Source organism: Electrona antarctica, assembly GCF_951216825.1.
Source record: "Electrona antarctica genome assembly, contig: scaffold_61, whole genome shotgun sequence".
NCBI classification, from domain to species: domain Eukaryota; kingdom Metazoa; phylum Chordata; class Actinopteri; order Myctophiformes; family Myctophidae; genus Electrona; species Electrona antarctica.
In genome coordinates this window covers 696,116-718,160 of record NW_027638718.1, presented here as the reverse complement: position 1 = coordinate 718,160, position 22,045 = coordinate 696,116, and the positions used below count along the sequence as shown (strand labels likewise).

Sequence of the window (22,045 nt, the reverse complement as noted above, 5' to 3'; positions counted from 1 at the left end):
GGAGGTAAAAAGGGAAAAGAAACATATACAGTGAGGGGTGGGGGGGATTCACATTTTACGGGGGCCAGTTTTGAATTGCAGCCATCCGTAGGTGCCCTTTGAGAGCGGTTTTGAAGGAGTCAAGGGATTTGCATGTCTTAATGACTGTTGGTAGGGCGTTCCACATTTTGGTGGCATAGGAGCGAAAATAATTTAGTCTCTTGTTTGTGCCGAATCTGGGTTGCACATGGTTTGTTGCACTCCCTCTGGTGTTGTGGGTGTGGACTTCGTTAACATTAAGGAAGTATTTAAACAGGTACATGGGTATCTTAGTGAAGTATTTAGACAGGTACATGGGTATCTTAGTGAAGTATTTAGACAGGTACATGGGTATCTTAGTGAAGTATTTAGACAGGTACATGGGTATCTTAGTGAAGTATTTAAACAGGTACATGGGTATCTTAGTGAAGTATTTAGACAGGTACATGGGTATCTTAGTGAAGTATTTAGACAGGTACATGGGTATCTTAGTGAAGTATTTAAACAGGTACATGGGTATCTTAGTGAAGTATTTAGACAGGTACATGGGTATCTTAGTGAAGTATTTAGACAGGTACATGGGTATCTTAGTGAAGTATATACATGGGTATCTTAGTGAAGTATTTAGACAGGTACATGGGTATCTTAGTGAAGTATTTAGACAGGTACATTGGTATCTTAGTGAAGTATTTAGACAGGTACATGGGTATCTTATTGAAGTATTTAGACAGGTACATGGGTATCTTAGTGAAGTATTTAGACAGGTACATGGGTATCTTAGTGAAGTATTTAGACAGGTACATGGGTATCTTAGTGAAGTATTTAGACAGGTACATGGGTATCTTAGTGAAGTATTTAGACAGGTACATGGGTATCTTAGTGAAGTATTTAGACAGGTACATGGGTATCTTAGTGAAGTATTTAGACAGGTACATGGGTATCTTAGTGAAGTATTTAGACAGGTACATGGGTATCTTAGTGAAGTATTTAGACAGGTACATGGGTATCTTAGTGAAGTATTTAGACAGGTACATGGGTATCTTAGTGAAGTATTTAGACAGGTACATGGGTATCTTAGTGAAGTATTTAGACAGGTACATGGGTATCTTAGTGAATTATTTAGACAGGTACATGGGTATCTTAGTGAAGTATTTAGACAGGTACATGGGTATCTTAGTGAAGTATTTAGACAGGTACATGCGTATCTACAGTATGACATTTTCAATGTGGTGTCATTGAAATTAATGTTGTTATGGCACTCCAACTATACCAAACTTTTTCATGTCAAGGACCCCCGAATTGACACTTATTAGCCCGCGGACCCCCATTAGAAAAGATATACCAGGGACCCCCATAAGAGAAGATTTGTATGGCTCTAGCAGTGATTCTCAACCCGTTTAATTTCATTAACCCCCAGTTTGACATGCATTAGTCTACGGACCCCCATTTAATGGCATTTCTATCTCTGGGACACCACATTTATATTGTAAAATCAATGTTCATTTAACTCTGAGAGTGTACAAATGGAACCAAATGGACCTGTCAGGGTCCATTTGGTTCCATTTATAGACCCATAAGGGGTCCATTTGGTTCCAAACTATCATTTAGCCGGGGACCCCCTGGAACTCCCTCAGGGACCCCTGGGGGTCCCCGGACCGCCCCCCCCCCCCCGCACTGCTCTAGAGAATTAAAACGTCTCGTCAAAAAGGCTGCAGACTAGTACTAGTAGATCGTCTCTCTGGCCACTAGAGGGCAGCATAGGGAAACAAACCAAGTCCAAACGTACAGTATTATAAAGCTCTCTAGCTCAGCGGGGTCAAAGTATCACTTCCTGGATAAACACAAGGACATCTAAGTGTCAGTGCAGATCCACATGTTGTTTACATTATTATTAACAACAAAGTCAACAATTACAAATAGATTATTAAACATCTAGTATTAATATGAACACAGGGAAACAGAGCAGCGACTAATTCAATGTATTTAGTGTATTGCTAGGATCAAAAGGACGCACACAGTGTCTGTATAATAGTTCTGAACACTGAACGTCCTTTGGTGTACCGGCATGGCGGCGGCCCACACGGCCAGGGTTCGAGCCCTGTACAAGAGGATCCTGATGCTGCACCGCTTCCTCCCGCTAGACCTGCGGGCGCTGGGAGACCCGTACGTCAAGGACGAGTTCCGACGGCACAGGGGCGCCGCGGAGAGCGAGGTGGAGGGCTTCATGGTGGAGTGGGAGGTATTTATATTACTATATTACTGTTTAGAACTGTTTATAACTATAATATAACTATTTAATATCTATTTACTGAGGTCAGGAGACACAGGAGCGCTTCATGGTGGAGTGGGAGGTATTTATATTACTGTTTAGAACTGTTTATAACTATAATAGAACTATTTAATATCCATTTTACTGAGGTCAGGAGACACAGGAGCGCTTCATGGTGGAGTGGGAGGTATTTATATTACTGTTTAGAACTGTTTATAACTATAATATAACTATTTAATATCTATTTACTGAGGTCAGGAGACACAGGAGCGCTTCATGGTGGAGTGGGAGGTAATTATTAATATCTAGGCTGTTTTAATATCTATTACTGAGTTCCGACGGCACAGGAGCGCAGCGGAGAGCGAGGTGGCGCGCTTTATGGTGGAGTGGGAGGTATTTATTAATATCTATAACTGTTTTATATCTATTTACTGAGGTCAGGTGAGACACAGGACTGCTGCGGAGAGCGAGGTGGATTTATTTATGGTGGAGTGGGAGGTAATTATATTACTATATTACTGTTTATAACTATTTAGAACTATTTAATATCTATTTACTGAGGTCAGGAGACACAGGACTGCTGCGGAGAGCGAGGTGGATTTATTTATGGTGGAGTGGGAGGTAATTATATTACTATATTACTGTTTATAACTATTTAGAACTATTTAATATCTATTTACTGAGGTCAGGAGACACAGGACTGCTGCGGAGAGCGAGGTGGATTTATTTATGGTGGAGTGGGAGGTAATTATAACTGTTTTAACCCATTATTTAGACCTGAGGACGAGTCTACAAATGTCTTCTATTAAATCCTGACAGTTTTCTGAAAAAACCCTATGTTTCCATGTCAGTGGTGCTCAAACATTTTGATGTCAAGGACCCCCAAAAAATATATGTATTTGGCCGCCAACCCCCATCTGAAAATATGTTGTTCCAGGGACCCCCCCCCCCCTCCAGCAGTAAAGATTTGAGTTAAAAACGTTCGCTCTGACAGAGCAACATACATTTTCACGATTTTTCTAATCTACAAGCTTGTAGATCTGCTATTTTTCAATAGCTAAATAGCGAAAATAGCAGATCTACAAGCAGAGGTCACTTTTTGCCGGGGTGCATACTTAGTTTAGACTAGTCATTGGTTAGACATGGGTTAAGGTTAGGTTTAGGTGTGCTGCCCCGTGGGAGGTTAGGTTTAGGGTGAGGGTTGTAGGTTGTAGGACTAATGACTGGTCTAACCAAATACTGTCTAAACTAAGTACTGCAGATAGCAGATCTACAAGCTCACAAAGAGATCTTGTAGATCTGCTATTTTCGGGGCGCAACTCAGCACTCTTTATCTACTGGAGATGCAGGTGTGTAACGACATGGATTTAGAAAACTAATTAGTTCAGGAGACTTCGGGGGGGGGGGGAGAAAGCTATTCTCCTGAATGCTGCCTTCCTTCCGGCATGGCATGGAGAGGAGAGGAGAGGAGAGGAGGAGAGGAGAGGAGAGGAGAGGAGAGGAGAGGAGAGGAGAGAAGAGGAGAGGAGAGGAGAGGAGAGGAGAGGAGGGGAGGGGAGAGGAGAGGAGAGGAGAGGTATGGCATGGAAAGGAGAGGAGAGGAGAGGAGAGGAGAGGAGAGGAGAGGCATCTTTCACCATGTAGTAAATGCTGCATTCGTTGGTCTGGAGAGGGCAGTTGTTTAACAGACGGGTAAAAGGGCAGTTGTTTAACAGACAGGTAAAAGGGCAGTTGTTTAACAGACGGGTAAAAGGGCAGTTGTTTAACAGACGGGTAAAAGGGCAGTTGTTTAACAGACGGGTAAAAGGGCAGTTGTTTAACAGACGGGTAAAAGGGCAGTTGTTTAACAGACAGGTAAAAGGGCAGTTGTTTAACAGACGGGTAAAAGGGCAGTTGTTTAACAGACAGGTAAAAGGGCAGTTGTTTAACAGACGGGTAAAAGGGCAGTTGTTTAACAGACAGGTAAAAGGGCAGTTGTTTAACAGACGGGTAAAAGGGGCAGGGGCTGAAGCCCCCTTTGATGTATATGTGTGCACGTGCCTGGATGAATGACTTTCCACACACACACTAGTCTGTTGTTAGAAACATCATGTTTGGACTGCACGTTTTGTTGCCATGATTTTGAAAGCTGCACTTGCCTGTTGTCGCCACACGGTGGCACTGTGGGTTTACTTTACTGTAACACAGCACAGTTTGATAGAACTTTAGACCAGGGGTTCCCAAAGTGGGGAATATGACAGTTAGTAACCAAATGGACCCTTATGGGTCTAAATGGAACCAAATGGGTCTAAATGGAACCAAATGGAACCAAATAGACCCCTTATGGGTCTGTAAATGGACCCTTATGGGTCTAAATGGAACCAAATGGACCCTTATGGGTCTGTAAATGGAACCAAATGGACCCTTATGGGTCTAAATGGAACCAAATGGACCCTTATGGGTGTAAATGGACCCTTATGGGTCTGTAAATGGAACCAAATGGACCCCTTATGGGTCTGTAAATGGACCCCTTATGGGTCTGTAAATGGAACCAAATGGACCCCTTATGGGTCTAAATGGAACCAAATGGACCCTTATGGGTGTAAATGGACCCTTATGGGTCTGTAAATGGAACCAAATGGACCCCTTATGGGTCTGTAAATGGAACCAAATGGACCCCTTATGGGTGTAAATGGACCCTTATGGGTCTGTAAATGGAACCAAATGGACCCCTTATGGGTCTGTAAATGGAACCAAATGGACCCCTTATGGGTCTGTAAATGGAACCAAATGGACCCCTTATGGGTCTGTAAATGGAACCAAATGGACCCCTGTAAATGGAACCAAATGGACCCCTTATGGGTCTGTAAATGGAACCAAATGGACCCTTATGGGTCTGTAAATGGAACCAAATGGACCCCTTATGGGTCTGTAAATGGAACCAAATGGACCCCTTATGGGTCTGTAAATGGAACCAAATGGACCCTTATGGGTCTGTAAATGGAACCAAATGGACCCCTTATGGGTCTGTAAATGGAACCAAATGGACCCCTTATGGGTCTGTAAATGGAACCAAATGGACCCTTATGGGTCTGTAAATGGAACCAAATGGACCCCTTATGGGTCTGTAAATGGAACCAAATGGACCCCTTATGGGTCTGTAAATGGAACCAAATGGACCCTTATGGGTCTGTAAATGGAACCAAATGGACCCCTTATGGGTCTGTAAATGGAACCAAATGGACCCGTATGGGTCTGTAAATGGAACCAAATGGACCCTTATGGGTCTGTAAATGGAACCAAATGGACCCCTTATGGGTCTGTAAATGGAACCAAATGGACCCCTTATGGGTCTGTAAATGGAACCAAATGGACCCTTATGGGTCTGTAAATGGAACCAAATGGACCCTTATGGGTCTGTAAATGGAACCAAATGGACCCTTATGGGTCTGTAAATGGAACCAAATGGACCCTTATGGGTCTGTAAATGGAACCAAATGGACCCTTATGGGTCTGTAAATGGAACCAAATGGACCCCTTATGGGTCTGTAAATGGAACCAAATGGACCCTTATGGGTCTGTAAATGGAACCAAATGGACCCTTATGGGTCTGTAAATGGAACCAAATGGACCCCTTATGGGTCTGTAAATGGAACCAAATGGACCCCTTATGGGTCTGTAAATGGAACCAAATGGACCCTTATGGGTCTGTAAATGGAACCAAATGGACCCCTTATGGGTCTGTAAATGGAACCAAATGGACCCTTATGGGTCCTTAAATGGAACCAAATGGACCCCTTATGGGTCTGTAAATGGAACCAAATGGACCCCTTATGGGTCTGTAAATGGAACCAAATGGACCCTTATTTCATGGGTCTGTAACTCAGAGTGTACAAATGGATCCTATAAGGTCCGTTTGGTTCCATTTGTACACTCTGAGTTAAATTAACTTTTTACAATATAAATTGGGGGTCCCAATGATGGAAATGCCATTAAATGGCGGTCTGTAGACTAATGCATGTCAAACTGGGGGTCCATGAAATTAAAAAATCTTCTCTCATGGGGGTCCCTGGAATATCTTTTCTAATGGGGGTCCGCGGGGCTAATTATTGTCAATTTGGGGGTCCTTGACATGAAAACGTTTGGGCGTTACAGCAGTGGCGTATGCAGGAAATAATTCTTACCTTGGCCTGGGAAAATCTGCCTGGGCACACTGTTGGAATTAATTCATTAATTTATTAATATTTTTTTTTTAATTAATTATTAGTTTGCCTTCAATTCCCTGAACATATTAAGTCAGGTGTCTTAGAGATTGACAGGTGTATAATGTCAGGCTGCTACAATTAGACACCTCATCACATCAAAATCACACCTTCGTCTTCAATGTTTGTGTTTACAGTTTACACAATGTTTGTGTTTACACAATGTTATGTTTGTGTTTACAGTTTACACAATGTTTGTGTTTACACAATGTTATGTTTGTGTTTACAGTTTACACAATGTTTGTGTTTACACAATGTTATGTTTGTGTTTACAGTTTACACAATGTTTGTGTTTACACAATGTTATGTTTGTGTTTACAGTTTACACAATGTTTGTGTTTACACAATGTTATGTTTGTGTTTACAGTTTACACAATGTTTGTGTTTACAGTTTACACAATGTTTGTGTTTACACAATGTTATGTTTGTGTTTACAGTTTACACAATGTTTGTGTTTACACAATGTTATGTTTGTGTTTACAGTTTACACAATGTTTGTGTTTACACAATGTTATGTTTGTGTTTACAGTTTACACAATGTTTGTGTTTACACAATGTTATGTTTGTGTTTACACAAACATTCAAAGTTTGTACACAATGTGTGTTTACACAAACCCTCAAAGATGGACATAGGAGCGCTCGACAACCATATAAACAACTAGCCGCAATTTGCAACTCTAGATTTGTTTTTGTAATGTGATGAATCTAGAGTTGCAATACCCTCCATTGACTCCCTACTCATCCAATTGCGTTTGCGATCTGCTTGTATTAAACAACGGTAAACTCACCAACATTGCAGCTGTAGTCCAAGCTTGAATTATCCTCTTTCAATCTGCCGAGCTTGTTTTTCATAAAAATCCCCCGTAGACATGTTACTTTCTGTCAAGACATTCTCTGCAGGTGATTATTTTTCTAAGTGTTGCAGTTTGGAAGCACTCGTTTTCTTTAACGGGTCGCGCTGCTGCCTCCTGCATTATGTGCAAATTCCAAACAGGTGGTACACAGGGCCGTTCAGTAACAGGTGGTACACAGGGCCGTTCAGTAACAGGTGGTACACAGGGCCGTTCAGTAACAGGTGGTACACAGGGCCGCTCAGTAACAGGTGGTACACAGGGCCGCTCAGTAACAGGTGGTACACAGGGCCGTTCAGTAACAGGTGGTACGCAGGGCCGTTCAGTAACAGGTGGTACACAGGGCCGCTCAGTAACAGGTGGTACACAGGGCCGCTCAGTAACAGGTGGTACACAGGGCCGCTCAGTAACAGGTGGTACACAGGGCCGTTCAGTAACAGGTGGTACACAGGGCCGTTCAGTAACAGGTGGTACACAGGGCCGTTCAGTAACAGGTGGTACACAGGGCCGCTCAGTAACAGGTGGTACACAGGGCCGTTCAGTAACAGGTGGTACACAGGGCCGCTCAGTAACAGGTGGTACACAGGGCCGTTCAGTAACAGGTGGTACACAGGGCCGCTCAGTAACAGGTGGTACACAGGGCCGTTCAGTAACAGGTGGTACACAGGGCCGCTCAGTAACAGGTGGTACACAGGGCCGTTCAGTAACAGGTGGTACGCAGGGCCGCTCAGTAACAGGTGGTACACAGGGCCGTTCAGTAACAGGTGGTACGCAGGGCCGCTCAGTAACAGGTGGTACGCAGGGCCGCTCAGTAACAGGTGGTACACAGGGCCGTTCAGTAACAGGTGGTACACAGGGCCGCTCAGTAACAGGTGGTACGCAGGGCCGCTCAGTAACAGGTGGTACGCAGGGCCGTTCAGTAACAGGTGGTACGCAGGGCCGTTCAGTAACAGGTGGTACGCAGGGCCGCTCAGTAACAGGTGGTACGCAGGGCCGCTCAGTAACAGGTGGTACGCAGGGCCGTTCAGTAACAGGTGGTACGCAGGGCCGTTCAGTAACAGGTGGTACGCAGGGCCGTTCAGTAACAGGTGGTACGCAGGGCCGTTCAGTAACAGGTGGTACGCAGGGCCGTTCAGTAACAGGTGGTACGCAGGGCCGCTCAGTAACAGGTGGTACGCAGGGCCGTTCAGTAACAGGTGGTACACAGGGCCGTTCAGTAACAGGTGGTACGCAGGGCCGTTCAGTAACAGGTGGTACGCAGGGCCGTTCAGTAACAGGTGGTACGCAGGGCCGCTCAGTAACAGGTGGTACACAGGGCCGTTCAGTAACAGGTGGTACGCAGGGCCGTTCAGTAACAGGTGGTACGCAGGGCCGCTCAGTAACAGGTGGTACGCAGGGCCGCTCAGTAACAGGTGGTACACAGGGCCGTTCAGTAACAGGTGGTACACAGGGCCGCTCAGTAACAGGTGGTACGCAGGGCCGCTCAGTAACAGGTGGTACGCAGGGCCGTTCAGTAACAGGTGGTACGCAGGGCCGTTCAGTAACAGGTGGTACGCAGGGCCGTTCAGTAACAGGTGGTACGCAGGGCCGTTCAGTAACAGGTGGTACGCAGGGCCGTTCAGTAACAGGTGGTACGCAGGGCCGCTCAGTAACAGGTGGTACGCAGGGCCGTTCAGTAACAGGTGGTACGCAGGGCCGTTCAGTAACAGGTGGTACGCAGGGCCGTTCAGTAACAGGTGGTACGCAGGGCCGTTCAGTAACAGGTGGTACGCAGGGCCGTTCAGTAACAGGTGGTACACAGGGCCGTTCAGTGACAGGTGGTACGCAGGGCCGCTCAGTAACAGGTGGTACGCAGGGCCGTTCAGTAACAGGTGGTACACAGGGCCGTTCAGTAACAGGTGGTACGCAGGGCCGTTCAGTGACAGGTGGTACGCAGGGCCGTTCAGTAACAGGTGGTACGCAGGGCCGTTCAGTAACAGGTGGTACGCAGGGCCGCTCAGTAACAGGTGGTACGCAGGGCCGTTCAGTAACAGGTGGTACGCAGGGCCGTTCAGTAACAGGTGGTACGCAGGGCCGTTCAGTGACAGGTGGTACACAGGGCCGTTCAGTAACAGGTGGTACGCAGGGCCGCTCAGTAACAGGTGGTACGCAGGGCCGTTCAGTAACAGGTGGTACGCAGGGCCGTTCAGTGACAGGTGGTACGCAGGGCCGTTCAGTAACAGGTGGTACGCAGGGCCGTTCAGTGACTTACGACGAGCGCTTCCAAACTCCAGCACTTAGAAAAAGAATCACCTGCACAGAATTCCTTGACAGAAAGTAACATGTCTACGGGGGATTTTTATGAAAAACAAGCTCGGCAGATTGAAAGAGGATAATTCAAGCTTGGACTACAGCTGCAATGTTGGTGAGTTTAACGTTGTTTAATACAAGCAGATCACAAACGCAATTGGATGAGTGGGGAGTCAATGGAGGGTATTGCAACTCTAGATTCATCACATTATAAAAAAATCTAGAGTTGCAAATTGCGGCTAAATGTCAGGCTGCTACAATTAGACACTTCATCACATCACATTAACTAAAAATCACACCTTCGTCTTAAATGTTTGTGTTTACACAATGTTGTTGTGTTTGTGTTTACACAATGTTGTTATGTTTGTGTTTACACAATGTTGTTATGTTTGTGTTTACACAATGTTGTTATGTTTGTGTTTACACAATGTTGTTGTGTTTGTGTTTACACAATGTTATGTTTGTGTTTACACAATGTTGTTATGTTTGTGTTTACACAATGTTGTTGTGTTTGTGTTTACACAATGTTGTTATGTTTGTGTTTACACAATGTTATGTTTGTGTTTACACAATGTTGTTATGTTTGTGTTTACACAATGTTATGTTTGTGTTTACACAATGTTGTTGTGTTTGTGTTTACACAATGTTATGTTTGTGTTTACACAATGTTGTTATGTTTGTGTTCACACAATGTTGTTGTGTTTGTGTTTACACAATGTTGTTATGTTTGTGTTTACACAATGTTATGTTTGTGTTTACACAATGTTGTTATGTTTGTGTTTACACAATGTTATGTTTGTGTTTACACAATGTTGTTATGTTTGTGTTTACACAATGTTATGTTTGTGTTTACACAATGTTGTTATGTTTGTGTTTACACAATGTTATGTTTGTGTTTACACAATGTTGTTATGTTTGTGTTTACACAATGTTATGTTTGTGTTTACACAATGTTGTTATGTTTGTGTTCACACAATGTTGTTGTGTTTGTGTTTACACAATGTTGTTGTGTTTGTGTTTACACAATGTTATGTTTGTGTTTACACAATGTTGTTATGTTTGTGTTTACACAATGTTGTTGTGTTTGTGTTTACACAATGTTGTTATGTTTGTGTTTACACAATGTTATGTTTGTGTTTACACAATGTTGTTATGTTTGTGTTTACACAATGTTATGTTTGTGTTTACACAATGTTGTTGTGTTTGTGTTTACACAATGTTATGTTTGTGTTTACACAATGTTGTTATGTTTGTGTTCACACAATGTTGTTGTGTTTGTGTTTACACAATGTTGTTATGTTTGTGTTTACACAATGTTATGTTTGTGTTTACACAATGTTGTTATGTTTGTGTTTACACAATGTTATGTTTGTGTTTACACAATGTTGTTATGTTTGTGTTTACACAATGTTATGTTTGTGTTTACACAATGTTGTTATGTTTGTGTTTACACAATGTTATGTTTGTGTTTACACAATGTTGTTATGTTTGTGTTTACACAATGTTATGTTTGTGTTTACACAATGTTGTTATGTTTGTGTTCACACAATGTTGTTGTGTTTGTGTTTACACAATGTTGTTATGTTTGTGTTTACACAATGTTATGTTTGTGTTTACACAATGTTGTTATGTTTGTGTTTACACAATGTTGTTATGTTTGTGTTTACACAATGTTATGTTTGTGTTTACACAATGTTGTTGTGTTTGTGTTTACACAATGTTATGTTTGTGTTTACACAATGTTATGTTTGTGTTTACACAATGTTGTTATGTTTGTGTTTACACAATGTTATGTTTGTGTTTACACAATGTTGTTATGTTTGCGTTTACACAATGTTGTTATGTTTGTGTTTACACAATGTTATGTTTGTGTTTACACAATGTTGTTGTGTTTGTGTTTACACAATGTTATGTTTGTGTTTACACAATGTTATGTTTGTGTTTACACAATGTTGTTATGTTTGTGTTTACACAATGTTATGTTTGTGTTTACACAATGTTGTTGTGTTTGTGTTTACACAATGTTATGTTTGTGTTTACACAATGTTGTTGTGTTTGTGTTTACACAATGTTATGTTTGTGTTTACACAATGTTGTTGTGTTTGTGTTTACACAATGTTATGTTTGTGTTTACACAATGTTATGTTTGTGTTTACACAATGTTGTTGTGTTTGTGTTTACACAATGTTATGTTTGTGTTTACACAATGTTGTTGTGTTTGTGTTTACACAATGTTATGTTTGTGTTTACACAATGTTGTTGTGTTTGTGTTTACACAATGTTATGTTTGTGTTTACACAATGTTGTTGTGTTTGTGTTTACACAATGTTATGTTTGTGTTTACACAATGTTGTTGTGTTTGTGTTTACACAATGTTGTTGTGTTTGTGTTTACACAAACATTCAAAGTTGGCCATCCATTGTCAATGGCATTCACAAACCCTCAACGCATGTCTAACCAATGACTAGTCTAAACTAAGTATGCACCCCGTATTCTTTGCGTAGTTACTTTCTGAGCTGTGGCCTTGGCAGGTCTAACACCATAGAGTTGTTTATTAACATCATTCGAACCAGAACCACTTTGGAACAGAAGTATTGTCAGTAATGCTCCTAAAGTGCTCTCCTCCTCCTCTGGGATCTGAATGACATCCTGACACTTTGTTCTAATTTGTTTTAGTTGGCGTGCTTTTAAATTCCCAATTAACCCGTTCAAAGCGGGAACCCCTTTTGGTGTTTTAAAGCATTATGTTATACTTTAGCTATTGAAAAATAGCAGATGTACGAGCTTGTAGATCTGCTATTTTTCAAAAATTGTGAAAATGTGTCCCTGGAACAACATATTTTCAGATGGGTGTCGGCAACATATTCCATATAGTTTTGGGGGTCCTTGCCGTGAAAATGTTTGAGAACCACTGACAGAAACATGAGGTTTTTCAGAAAACTGTCAAGACATTTTGTAGAATCTGGTCTCGAGTCTAAATGGGTTAAACAGAAAACAAGCTAATTAGATCCACTTATAAATGCATTAGTGTGAGAATGATCTGATGTCAGTGCAGGTGATGGAAGTGAGGATTAACTAAATGTTAAATGTTATTTTTTTTATATTCAAAAAAGGTTATTCGTGTTCGGTTTTTTAGCGCTAATTTGCTTATAAATGAAATGTTCTGGAAAGATTCTAACTTTTTCAACGTGACGAGAATATCTTATCGTATTAAATAATAAACAGTTAATTCAGAAAAATGAATGAAAACCTTTTTTTTTGGGGTGGTAGTGAAAGTTATAGGTATGGTTGCTGTTGATTTGTCTGTAGTTCCCTCCCTCAGATGGGGGTCAGATGGGGGTCCTGTAGGGTCCCTCCCTCAGATGGGGGTCCTGTAGGGTCCCTCCCTCAGATGGGGGTCCTGTAGGGTCCCTCCCTCAGATGGGGGTCAGATGGGGGTCCTGTAGGGTCCCTCCCTCAGATGGGGGTCCTGTAGGGTCCCTCCCTCAGATGGGGGTCCGGCGGCCAAATAGAGATAATTCTGGGGGTCCTTGACATGAAAAAGGTTGAGCACCACTGAGTATTTCTTTTTCAGAGAGAGAGAGAGAGACCAAATATGATTACAGCAGCAGTGAGCGAGCGAGCGCTTCAGTCTAATCCAGTTAGTGGTGGGGGGAGGGAGGGGGGAGGGGGGAGGGTGATGGGAGGGGGGGGTCCCCACGGGGGCGAGCGAGGGGCTCTGCCCATTAATGAATGGCTGCAGTGAGACACACAAGCTCTCTCTAGAGAGAGAGAGAGGGGGGGGGGGGAGAGAGGGGGGGAGAGAGGGGGGGGGGGGAGAGAGAGAGGGAGGGGGAGAGAGAGAGACAGAGTTAGAGTGAGAGAGAGAGAGTGTCGTGATGCTTACATTCAGGACGATGTCACTCGCCCATCTATAGATCTTCACACCGTCATTTCGCCGTCGTGCGACTCATTGTGAGCTTGTAGATCTGCAATTTTGGAAAAAAAGAAAAACAAATCTTGAAAATAATTATGTGCAAATTAAATGCAAAAATGCATGGTTTCCTCCACCATCGGTGTGTGAATGTAAAGAGCCTTGGATAAAAGGCGCTGTTGTTCCCTCGAACAACATATTTTCAGATGTGGGTCGGCGGCCAATTACAGATATTTCTGGGGGTCCTACAGATGGAAATGTTTGAGAAAACATGTTTGAGAAAACAACGTATTTCAGAAAACTGTCAGGATTTAGAAGACATTTTGTAGAATCGTCCTCAGGTCTAAATAACATATTCTGCCCAACAGATAAAAATAGTGTGGTTTACTTTCAAACTGAATTCTGGGAATCACAGTTCTTTCAGACGGAGACGGAGCAGCCGGAGGTGTCAAAAAAAAAAAGAAAAAGAAAAAGACTACTAAAATGGCCGCTCCACGGTTGGTTAAATATGATGTGTTTGTTCTGCTGTCTTTACAGAACTACAAGGACACGCTGCAGAGCCAGGTGCTGGAGTCGGCCGGGGGTCAGAGGTCGGGGGGCGTGGCCCAGGGGTCAGGGTTCGGCGCCGACCTTTCGGAACGCAAACTGAAAGAGTTTCAGGAGGAGCAGATCGGGCAGCTGTACGAGCTCATGCTGGAGTCCACCAAACCCAACCGGCAGTTCAGCATCCAGGAGAACATCCAGGAGAAATGAGTCCACCAAACCCAACCGGCAGTTTGACATCCAGGAGAACATCCAGGAGAACATCCAGGAGAAGTGAATTGAATTACATGCCAGTCCACACCGATGCAACCATCCATTATCCCCAATCATGACAGTTGCAAGCAGTTGCATTGGTGTGCGCGCGTGCATGTGCATGTGTGCGTGCGTGCACTGGCCTCAAAACTGTTTGGTTGCAAGAAGTTGCGACTAGTTGCATCGGTGCGCTCTGAGAGCCTTGAGGAAAATAGCAGATCTGATCAGCTTTTTTCCCCCACAATTTTCTTCCTTTTTTTACAATAATGTTTTGGACTCCACGCCACAGAGACAATAATTATACACCACAGTAGTGCCTCGTGCCTGAGGAGAGAGGCCGTGAAGGATATTCCATAATTAGAATAAAAGCATTGCTTATATTAATACCTCAGTGTACCTTTCCTTGTCTCTCGTGCCCAGGGCCAGCTTTTATGCTATAAAATATATATTATATAATATATATAATAGGTATAGGTAATGGCCTCTTCCTTTACAATTTAGGCATTTAGCAGATGCTCTTAATCCAGAGCGACTTACATGAACAAAAGCATGGGAATACATCACATATAAAAATAAATGCATTTATCATGAAACATGCGTAAGCTAAGAACGTACTGTAGAACATATCTATAAGCTATAAATATGTACTATGAAGTGCTATGACTACACACAATGCAATTATTGTGCTGTCTACATGACATGCTATAAGTCTGTTTCAAATGCTATCTAAGTCTAAAAAGTGCTATCTAAGAGAGGTATTAAAAATACCTTAAATTGTCACTTCACTGTCACCTGGGGGGTCCCCAAACCACAGGTTGAGAAACACTGTCACCTGGGGGGTCCCCAAACCACAGGTTGAGAAACACTGTCACCTGGGGGGTCCCCAAACCACAGGTTGAGAAACACTGTCACCTGGGGGGTCCCCAAACCACAGGTTGAGAAACCGCTGCATTTTTTGGTGTTTGGAGCATCATGTTATACTTTAGCCATTGAATCTTTTTTTTTGAAAAATCGTGAAAATGTGGCACAAATCTTTGATTCTGGGGGGGGGGGGGGGGCCCTTGACATGAAAAAGGTTGAGCACCGTTTTTTTTAAGAATCGGCCTCAGGTCTAAATGCATTAGGGCAGCGCTTCTTAAAGGGGGGTGAAAGTGGACCCCTTTTGAGGGCCACTGGGGGTTTGCAGAGGTACTACAAGGGGGGGTACAGTGTACGTGACAAAGGAACATATTTATTGTACGGTTGTGTCCGACGCTAAAAACATCGACAGACCTCGTGTGAACCTGTCCATCTGTAAAGCAGAGCAGGGGTACAGATGGAACCTGTCCATCTGTACCCCTGGGGGTCCGGGGACCCCCAGGGGTACTTGAGGGAGTTCCAGGGGGTCCCCAGCTAAATGATAATTTTGGAACCAAATGGATCCTTATGGGTCTTTAACTCAGAGATAAATTAGCATTGATTTTACAATATAAATTGGGGGTCCCAGAGATAGAAATGCTATTAAATGGGGGTCCGTAGACTAATGCATGTCAAACTGAACTTGAAATTAAATTGGTTGAGAATCACTGCTAGAGCCGTAAAGATCTTCTCTTATGGGGGTCCTTATGGGGGTCCCTGGGATATATTTTCAAATGGGGGTCCTTATGGGGGTCTGCGGGGCTCATTAGGGTCAATGTGGGGGTCCTTATGGGGGTCCGCGGGGCTCATTAGGGTCAATGTGGGGGTCCTTATGGGGGTCCGCGGGGCTCATTAGGGTCAATGTGGGGGTCCTTGGGGGTCTGTGGGGCTCATTAGGGTCAATGTGGGGGTCCTTATGGGGGTCTGCGGGGCTCATTAGGGTCAATGTGGGGGTCCTTATGGGGGTCCACAGGGCTGATTAGTGTCAATGTGGGGGTCCTTGAGGGGCTCATTAGGGTCAATGTGGGGGTCCTTATGGGGGTCCGCGGGGCTCATTAGGGTCAATGTGGGGGTCCTTATGGGGGTCCGCGGGGCTCATTAGGGTCAATGTGGGGGTCCTTGGGGGTCTGTGGGGCTCATTAGGGTCAATGTGGGGGTCCTTGAGGGGCTCATTAGGGTCAATGTGGGGGTCCTTATGGGGGTCCTTATGGGGGTCCGCAGGGCTCATTAGGGTCAATGTGGGGGTCCTTATGGGGGTCCTTGAGGGGCTCATTAGGGTCAATGTGGGGGTCCTTATGGGGGTCTGCGGGGCTCATTAGGGTCAATGTGGGGGTCCTTGAGGGGCTCATTAGGGTCAATGTGGGGGTCCTTATGGGGGTCTGCGGGGCTCATTAGGGTCAATGTGGGGGTCCTTATGGGGGTCTGCGGGGCTCATTAGGGTCAATGTGGGGGTCCTTATGGGGGTCTGCGGGGCTCATTAGGGTCAATGTGGGGGTCCTTGAGGGGCTCATTAGGGTCAATGTGGGGGTCCTTATGGGGGTCCTTATGGGGGTCCGCAGGGCTCATTAGGGTCAATGTGGGGGTCCTTATGGGGGTCCTTGAGGGGCTCATTAGGGTCAATGTGGGGGTCCTTATGGGGGTCTGCGGGGCTCATTAGGGTCAATGTGGGGGTCCTTATGGGGGTCCACAGGGCTGATTAGTGTCAATGTGGGGGTCCTTATGGGGGTCTGCGGGGCTGATTAGGGTCAATGTGGGGGTCCTTATGGGGGTCTGAGGGGCTCATTACGGTCAATGTGGGGGTCCTTGGGGGTCCGCAGGGCTCATTAGGGTCAATGTGGGGGTCCTTGGGGGGCTCATTAGGGTCAATGTGGGGGTCCTTATGGGGGTCTGAGGGGCTCATTAGGGTCAATGTGGGGGTCCTTATGGGGGTCTGAGGGGCTCATTAGGGTCAATGTGGGGGTCCTTATGGGGGTCTGCGGGGCTCATTAGGGTCAATGTGGGGGTCCTTATGGGGGTCTGCGGGGCTCATTAGGGTCAATGTGGGGGTCCTTATGGGGGTCCCTGACATGTAGACGTTAGGGAACCACTGCTGTAAAGAGCTTGACTATATTGTTGAATAGAAAGTCATTCATAAACTCACTGTTATTTATTTATGAACATAAATTATGGACATTAAAACTGGACTCAGTGCAATGTTATTAATAATTATGATGAACCACTGTATTAAAAACTAACCCGGTCAGAAGGCACCGATTTGCAAGTCGTATTTATTATGCAATTAACATAATGTGACTGAGGCTAAAGCCCCCCCTACATGTTTAAGCATTTATTTCATATTTACATGTCTTCTGTGGTCTCTAACATTACACCTAGCTACATGTTTAAGCATTTATTTCATATGTACATGTCTTCTGTGGTCTCTAACATTACACCTAGCTACATGTTTAAGCATTTATTTCATATTTACATGTCTTCTGTGGTCTCCAACATTACACCTAGCTACATGTTTAAGCATTTATTTCATATTTACATGTCTTCTGTGGTCTCTAACATTACACCTAGCTACATGTTTAAGCATTTATTTCATATTTACATGTCTTCTGTGGACTCTAACATTACACCTAGCTACATGTTTAAGCATTTATTTCATATTTACATGTCTTCTGTGGTCTCTAACATTACACCTAGCTACATGTTTAAGCATTTATTTCATATGTACATGTCTTCTGTGGACTCTAACATTACACCTAGCTACATGTCTTCTGTGGACTCTAACATTACACCTAGCTACATGTCTTCTGTGGACTCTAACATTACACCTATAGCTACATGTCCTCTGTGGACTCTAACATTACACCTATAGCTACATGTCTTCTGTGGACTCTAACATTACACCTATAGCTACATGTCTTCTGTGGTCTCTAACATTACACCTATAGCTACATGTCTTCTGTGGTCTCTAACATTACACCTAGCTACATGTCTTCTGTGGACTCTAACATTACACCTATAGCTACATGTCTTCTGTGGACTCTAACATTACACCTATAGCTACATGTCTTCTGTGGACTCTAACATTACACCTATAGCTACATGTCTTCTGTGGACTCTAACATTACACCTAGCTACATGTCTTCTGTGGACTCTAACATTACACCTATAGCTACATGTCTTCTGTGGACTCTAACATTACACCTATAGCTACATGTCTTCTGTGGACTCTAACATTACACCTATAGCTACATGTCTTCTGTGGACTCTAACATTACACCTATAGCTACATGTCTTCTGTGGACTCTAACATTACACCTATAGCTACATGCTGTGGACTCTAACATTACACCTATAGCTACATGTCTTCTGTGGACTCTAACATTACACCTATAGCTACATGTCTTCTGTGGACTCTAACATTACACCTATAGCTACATGTCTTCTGTGGACTCTAACATTACACCTATAGCTACATGCTGTGGACTCTAACATTACACCTATAGCTACATGTCTTCTGTGGACTCTAACATTACACCTATAGCTACATGTCTTCTGTGGACTCTAACATTACACCTATAGCTACATGTCTTCTGTGGACTCTAACATTACACCTATAGCTACATGTCTTCTGTGGACTCTAACATTACACCTATAGCTACATGTCTTCTGTGGACTCTAACATTACACCTATAGCTACATGTCTTCTGTGGACTCTAACATTACACCTATAGCTACATGTCTTCTGTGGACTCTAACATTACACCTATAGCTACATGTCTTCTGTGGACTCTAACATTACACCTATAGCTACATGTCTTCTGTGGACTCTAACATTACACCTATAGCTACATGTCTTCTGTGGACTCTAACATTACACCTATAGCTACATGTCTTCTGTGGACTCTAACATTACACCTATAGCTACATGTCTTCTGTGGACTCTAACATTACACCTATAGCTACATGTCTTCTGTGGACTCTAACATTACACCTATAGCTACATGTCTTCTGTGGACTCTAACATTACACCTATAGCTACATGTCTTCTGTGGACTCTAACATTACACCTATAGCTACATGTCTTCTGTGGACTCTAACATTACACCTATAGCTACATGTCTTCTGTGGACTCTAACATTTTACACCTATAGCTACATGTTGTCGTAAAATAACCCCGATGTGTGTCGCTCGGAAGGAGAGTAGGAAGAAGAAGGAAGAGGGATTCACGTGATAAAGTTCTCAGGACCTCAGCATTTATTTACGATGCGCGTTTTTCATCGCTAGAAAGCACAAAACGCGACGATGCGCGTTTTTCATCGCTAGAAAGCACAAAACGCGACGATGCGCGTTTTTCATCGCTAGAAAAGCACAAAACGCGACGATGCGCCATGCTGTTTTCGTGCTCAGACCCAGCCACCCATCCACCCACCCACACATAGCTCCGTAAGGGAGTGGTTGCACCACTCAAAAATATTAACATTAAAGCATTGTTATGCGAAGAGCACACAGCAGACCATTAAAAAGCAACACTTCAGTTTAATGGCTGAACGGCCGTGAGTCATCCATCGTCACAATGTTTATAGTCGTGGACCAATGAGACGGACCGCAGAATAACTTTAGACTAAAGGAGGTCAGAACACAGCGTTTTTGCTGTTTGAGTCATTCTGCCACACCGCTCAGTGTGTGTGTGTGTGTGTGTGTGTGTGTGTGTGTGTGTGTGTGTGTGTGTGTGTGTGTGTGTGTGTGTGTGTGTGTGTGTGTGTGTGTGTGTGTGTGTGTGTGTGTGTGTGTGTGTGTGTGTGCGTGCGTGCGTGCGTGCGTGCGTGCGTGCGTGCGTGCGTGCGTGCGTGCGTGCGTGCGTGCGTGCGTGCGTGCGTGCGTGCGTGCGTGCGTGCGTGCGTGCGTGCGTGCGTGCGTGCGTGCGTGCGTGCGTGCGTGCGTGCGTGCGTGCGGACATGTGCGGGGGTGGGTGGGTGTGCGTCTGGTGAGTGCGTGACCTCCCCTCTACACACGCAACACTATACAGCTCAAACCCACAGTCTGTTGAAGTGGCAGGGCGGTGAGGTGACACCCACAGAGGTGACCTGCATTAATTTGTCACCCGCCGCGTTGAGGGAACATTAAACGGCACAGTGGACGGTCCAGACATACCGGGGCACGTTTCTTTGTGTAACGCACGTCAACGACAAAAGACTGTTCTGAGTGCCTTACACAACACATACATTAACTACTACTAGCTGTATAGGCCAACATCTAGGTCACTGGTTCTCAACCAGCGGTCCGGGGACCACCAGTGGTCCTTGAGGCTGTTCCAGGTGGTCCCCCATGCAGCTAAATGATGGAGAGTTGGTGACCAAAGGGACCCTTATAGATCTTTAACTCATGAGTTAAATTATTTTTAAACATCTGCATTAAAGTCTACACGATTAGAGAATGTAGAAGACAACATGACGTAAGTTACCGTCCTGAGGACTACAAACCAGTGACTACAACATGACGTAAGTTACCGTCCTGAGGACTACAAACCAGTGACTACAACATGACGTAAGTTACCATCCTGAGGACTACAAACCAGTGACTACAACATGACGTAAGTTACCGTCCTGAGGACTACAAACCAGTGACTATACAATAATACAACATGACGTAAGTTACCATCCTGAGGACTACAAACCAGTGACTATACAATAATACAACATGACGTAAGTTACCGTCCTGAGGACTACAAACCAGTGACTACAACATGACGTAAGTTACCATCCTGAGGACTACAAACCAGTGACTACAACATGACGTAAGTTACCGTCCTGAGGACTACAAACCAGTGACTACAACATGACGTAAGTTACCGTCCTGAGGACTACAAACCAGTGACTACAACATGACGTAAGTTACCATCCTGAGGACTACAAACCAGTGACTACAACATGACGTAAGTCACCATCCTGAGGACTACAAACCAGTGACTACAACATGACGTAAGTCACCGTCCTGAGGACTACAAACCAGTGACTACAACATGACGTAAGTTACCGTCCTGAGGACTACAAACCAGTGACTACAACATGACGTAAGTTACCGTCCTGAGGACTACAAACCAGTGACTACAACATGACGTAAGTCACCATCCTGAGGACTACAAACCAGTGACTACAACATGACGTAAGTCACCGTCCTGAGGACTACAAACCAGTGACTACAACATGACGTAAGTTACCGTCCTGAGGACTACAAACCAGTGACTACAACATGACGTAAGTTACCATCCTGAGGACTACAAACCAGTGACTACAACATGACGTAAGTTACCGTCCTGAGGACTACAAACCAGTGACTACAACATGACGTAAGTTACCGTCCTGAGGACTACAAACCAGTGACTACAACATGACGTAAGTTACCATCCTGAGGACTACAAACCAGTGACTACAACATGACGTAAGTTACCGTCCTGAGGACTACAAACCAGTGACTACAACATGACGTAAGTCACCATCCTGAGGACTACAAACCAGTGACTACAACATGACGTAGGTTACCGTCCTGAGGACTACAAACCAGTGACTACAACATGACGTAAGTTACCATCCTGAGGACTACAAACCAGTGACTACAACATGACATAAGTTACCATCCTGAGGACTACAAACCAGTGACTACAACATGACCTAAGTTACCATCCTGATGACTACAAACCAGTGACTACAACATGACCTAAGTTACCATCCTGAGGACTACAAACCAGTGACTATAACATGACGTAAGTTACCATCCTGAG

General features: G+C 44.2%; 1 protein-coding gene and 1 long non-coding RNA gene across 2 annotated transcripts in view; one reads left to right on the top strand and one right to left on the bottom strand.

Moving 5' to 3' along the window:
- Positions 1-1,860: 1,860 nt before the first annotated feature.
- On the top strand, positions 1,861-14,762 carry sdhaf3 (succinate dehydrogenase complex assembly factor 3). Its single transcript, XM_079530693.1, has 2 exons — positions 1,861-2,257; positions 14,119-14,762. The coding sequence occupies exons 1-2, from the start codon at positions 2,084-2,086 to the stop codon at positions 14,332-14,334; spliced, it is 390 nt and encodes a 129-aa protein (XP_079386819.1). The 5' UTR covers positions 1,861-2,083; the 3' UTR covers positions 14,335-14,762.
- The window catches only part of LOC306917786, a 74,720-nt gene continuing 65,729 nt past the window's right edge, over positions 13,055-22,045 (bottom strand). The window contains exons 3-4 of the long non-coding RNA XR_013789241.1: positions 13,555-13,636; positions 13,055-13,197 (exon numbers count right to left, since the gene is read on the bottom strand). This is a non-coding gene — a long non-coding RNA (uncharacterized lncRNA). The remainder of the gene's footprint in view (positions 13,198-13,554; positions 13,637-22,045) is intronic.

Excerpts from the sequence above, each read along its gene's own strand:
- sdhaf3 (XM_079530693.1), top strand. The coding sequence starts at position 2,084 with ATGGCGGCGGCCCACACGGCCAGGGTTCGAGCCCTGTACAAGAGGATC. Across the intron at positions 2,258-14,118 it reads GCTTCATGGTGGAGTGGGAG|AACTACAAGGACACGCTGCA; the intron begins GTATTTATATTA and ends CTGTCTTTACAG.